This window comes from Gigantopelta aegis, chromosome 5 (genome assembly GCF_016097555.1).
Source record: "Gigantopelta aegis isolate Gae_Host chromosome 5, Gae_host_genome, whole genome shotgun sequence".
NCBI lineage: Eukaryota > Metazoa > Mollusca > Gastropoda > Neomphalida > Peltospiridae > Gigantopelta > Gigantopelta aegis.
In genome coordinates this window covers 28,700,105-28,703,867 of record NC_054703.1, presented here as the reverse complement: position 1 = coordinate 28,703,867, position 3,763 = coordinate 28,700,105, and the positions used below count along the sequence as shown (strand labels likewise).

At 40.0% G+C, this 3,763-nt stretch overlaps 1 protein-coding gene across 1 annotated transcript in view; it reads right to left on the bottom strand.

Annotated features, from left to right (window-relative positions):
- LOC121373060 overlaps positions 1 to 2,579 on the bottom strand; it is a 3,410-nt gene extending 831 nt beyond the window's left edge. The window contains exons 1-2 of the mRNA XM_041499503.1: positions 2,169 to 2,579; positions 479 to 548 (exon numbers count right to left, since the gene is read on the bottom strand). Coding sequence (XP_041355437.1) covers positions 479 to 548; positions 2,169 to 2,474 — 376 coding nt within the window. The 5' untranslated portion in view covers positions 2,475 to 2,579. The remainder of the gene's footprint in view (positions 1 to 478; positions 549 to 2,168) is intronic.
- Between the last annotated feature and the right edge of the window lie 1,184 nt (positions 2,580 to 3,763).

Sequence of the window (3,763 nt, the reverse complement as noted above, 5' to 3'; positions counted from 1 at the left end):
CCTTTCCTGTCCTTGGACAGAGAGGCCGGCCAAGGCCGGCACCTGTGCCCACGACAGGCGTGCGCTACAACAGCTTGCTCTGAACGTGCACGTAAAACCCTTTGACCTTGACCTTGACCTTGACCTTCTGTCGGCAGAAATAACGTATATGACAACAACTCCCTGTCTAGACCAAAAAGTTTGTTTTATTTAACGAGACAACTAGAGCACATTGATTGATTAATCATCGTCTATTCAATGTCAAATATTTGATAATTTTGACATATAGTCTTAGAGAGAAAACCTGCTACAATTTGTATTTCGTAGCATGTGGTCTTTCATATGGACCACCCCACAGACATGATATCACATACCACGGCCTTTGAAATATGCCATTCGTGGTGCACTGGCTGGAACGAGAAATAGCCCAATGGGTCCACCGACGTGGATCGATCCCAGACTGACTGTGCATCGAGCGACCACTTTACCACTGGGCTACGTCCCGCCCCCTTTAGCTGGGTACACACTTGATTCTCTCCACATTGATTTCTGTCACAGGCACCTCCTCCCTGAAAAACAGAAACTAAACAGTCTGGCATCATCGCTTTCAGATATACTCACCACTGTTATCTCAAATACTTGGATCATTTGAGGTGTCATGAGGTTTAGGGATTTGTTCTTGTCCACAACTGATATATCAAATATGTGGTATGCACTTTACTGTCTACGAGAATGGACATGCTGGCTGCAACGTACATGTCCATTATGGACTTACCACAGGATTATCAAATACCACTTATCTGTAGAAAGCCGATTCCATAGTACGTTATGATAATGTGAGCGTATGGAGCCAAGACTCAAGTTCAGGTACTACAGATGTCAGGTGTCTTAGAACAATATATAAATGTAGGAGGACTGTTATTTTATTATACCCCAGTACAGGCAGCAGCAATATTTCGAAAGCTTCAGTAAACAAATGGGTATTGTGGCGTAATACTTCAGGCAAATAACTCTAGTCCGTCAAATTCTCCAACATGTTTTGCTTATTTTTTATTATTATGATTTATTTATTTTTTTTGTTTTTTGGGGTGTTTTTTAAAAATAATTTCAGTTTGGTTTGACGTAAGAAGAAAGGTAAAAGTATTTTTGTGTGTGCGATCTAGACATCTATCGGCTCGGAAATAAATAACTTATAGTAAATTGTGTTGTACTTGTAGCTAACTTACGCGTCACAGACACATGACTGCCAGGTTAACTATATGGCACAGTGTAATCTACTTCCACTGTGTTAATTTTCATTGGCTGCATGACTCTGGTGACGTGGTCATCATCTAGGAGCAGCCAGTCTATCTCTTGCAATTGTTAGCACGCGTTAACACGTACGTGTGTTAAGAACCCATGTGTTATCATAATAAAATAATGCATGGTGTTCACACCAAAGAATGTGTAAGAAAATAAAGTAATTTTAAAAACAATAAAAAATATAGTCAAATATCAAGAGATGACATTACGTATGTATTTATTTCCAACAAAGGTTATTTAAATTTTATATTCAAAATTAAAACATAAACTCGTGCATTAAATCTTTAAAAAGTGAGGTAGTTTGTATTATTTTTAGCTGAACAGTTATAATTGGTATGATTTGCTGTACAGTGTACGTACTGGAAATATTAGCATAAAGTTTGGTTTGTTTAACGACACCACTAGAACACATTGATTTATTAATCATTGGCTATTGGATGTAAAACATATGATCATTTTGACACAGCCATTGAGGAAACCCGCTACACTTTTCCCATTAGTAGCAAGGGGTCTTCTATATGCACCATACCTCAGCCTCGATAGCACATACCACGGCCTTTGATATACCAGTCGTGGTGCGATGGCTGAAAGAGAAATAGCCCAATGGGCCCACCATTGGGGATCGATCCCAAACCGACTGAGCATCAAGCGAACGTTTTACCAATGGGCTATATTTCTCCCCCATATAGGGCGTATAGGGCATCCTTATTTTCGAATCAAGTAGGTATTTTGTTATTAACTTTGGAACACTTACGTTAAAGACAAAATACAAGTAAGACATTTTACTCGACATTGGGAACAAGGTATACAGTAAAAAGAGATTTAAGCCATACAGGTGACGTCATAATTATAATTTAAGTATAAAGTTAACCGATAATATTCCTTACCGTTTGCATGAAACGTTTTTCCATAAAAACTACCCATGATGCTGCAGGGCTCGGTGATGTATCAGAGGTCGTGACGTCATGGTAGTTCAAAGCACAGCTTCTACTTCTGGCGTTGTAGTTGACAGATTTACACAGAGATCGGCGATCACACAAACTCTTACACTGAAGAAAATTCTTCACTTTTTCGGTGACGAACTCTGACCCCAGAAGATGATGAGAACGTTCTCCAAAGTCGCCAACAGATAACGCAGTCACCATAGTAACAAGACAGAAAATCCACAACACTGATTGGAATGGTATCATCATTTGGAAATATTTCACCTAATGTCCACAACAGTGAATGCAGAAATTGTAACCTGTCCTTTTTGTCTGTACACACGAATGAGTCAGGATAACTTTCTGTACGGCTGCTTTACTGTAAGAACACGATCAGATACTCGCATCATTTTCCATCGTGTTTCTTTTACGAAGGAACGCGATACCGAACATAATCTGCATTACAATGGTGTTAGGATACCGTCACGGGGATCCTATAATACCCGTAACTGAATAAAACACGATTATCCAAATATCTCTCCTAACTGTATATCTATTAGATCTCTCTGTATCGGGCAGTCCAATACCCGAGTGGCTCGGCTCTAGGTATATCAGAGATAAAATCTTATATAAAGTATATGTAATATAGCACGTTTAGTTCACTAGAAAACACAACAAAACACAATACACTTTGGAATCTGTATTAACCTTACGCTGACAAATATATTTGCCGCAGTTATTACCAAAACAACAACACAATAAATAACAACCCGTAAACTAATCACTTAATTAGTTAATCACTAGGTGTCTAGTTTACACAATATTCTAATCACTTCACCGTGATACAACACGCACACGTGTGATAATTGAGAAACGCTGCCAGGGGAACTTAATTAATAAAGGAATTACAACTCTATTCCTAACTAGTTAATTTTTAATTAACCCTTAACTACTCATTCATTTACCACGTCCGGACTGAACTTATATATTTCGTTCAGTGGACGACGTCCGTTCCCCAGCAACTTTCCAAAGTTTCTCCACGATATATCTAAAATCCTAGCTATTTATTACAAAAACCGAATATCGCCTGGGGGCTCATCGCGGTACTCCCCCTATCATGTGATATTTCCACAGCGACCAAGACGGCATATTGTCTAGATGGTCAGACTAGCTGTCGCCATTCCGCTAGGATAACAAGGTCGTAAAACAGAACTCGCGGAGGTATTACGTAACTACTGGCCACATGGCCTCCACACCTGGTCTACGTGTGTATTACGACGCAGCTCTACCACCGTCGCGCGGGGGTATTACGTAACCACTCTCCACATGGCCTCCACACCTGCTCTGGGTGTGTATTAGGGGGTACGGTCGCGCGGAGGTATTACGTAACCAAGCTGCACACAGCCCGCTAAAACAATTAACATCGCCACAGGCGAAAAGATAAGAGCATGTCCCGTCACAGATACTTATATTGTTATTTCCAAAATGGACACAATCTGTATCGCTCATTATTCTAGACTGTAGTTCTGGACAACCCTCCCTAGTTATGTTTCTGAATT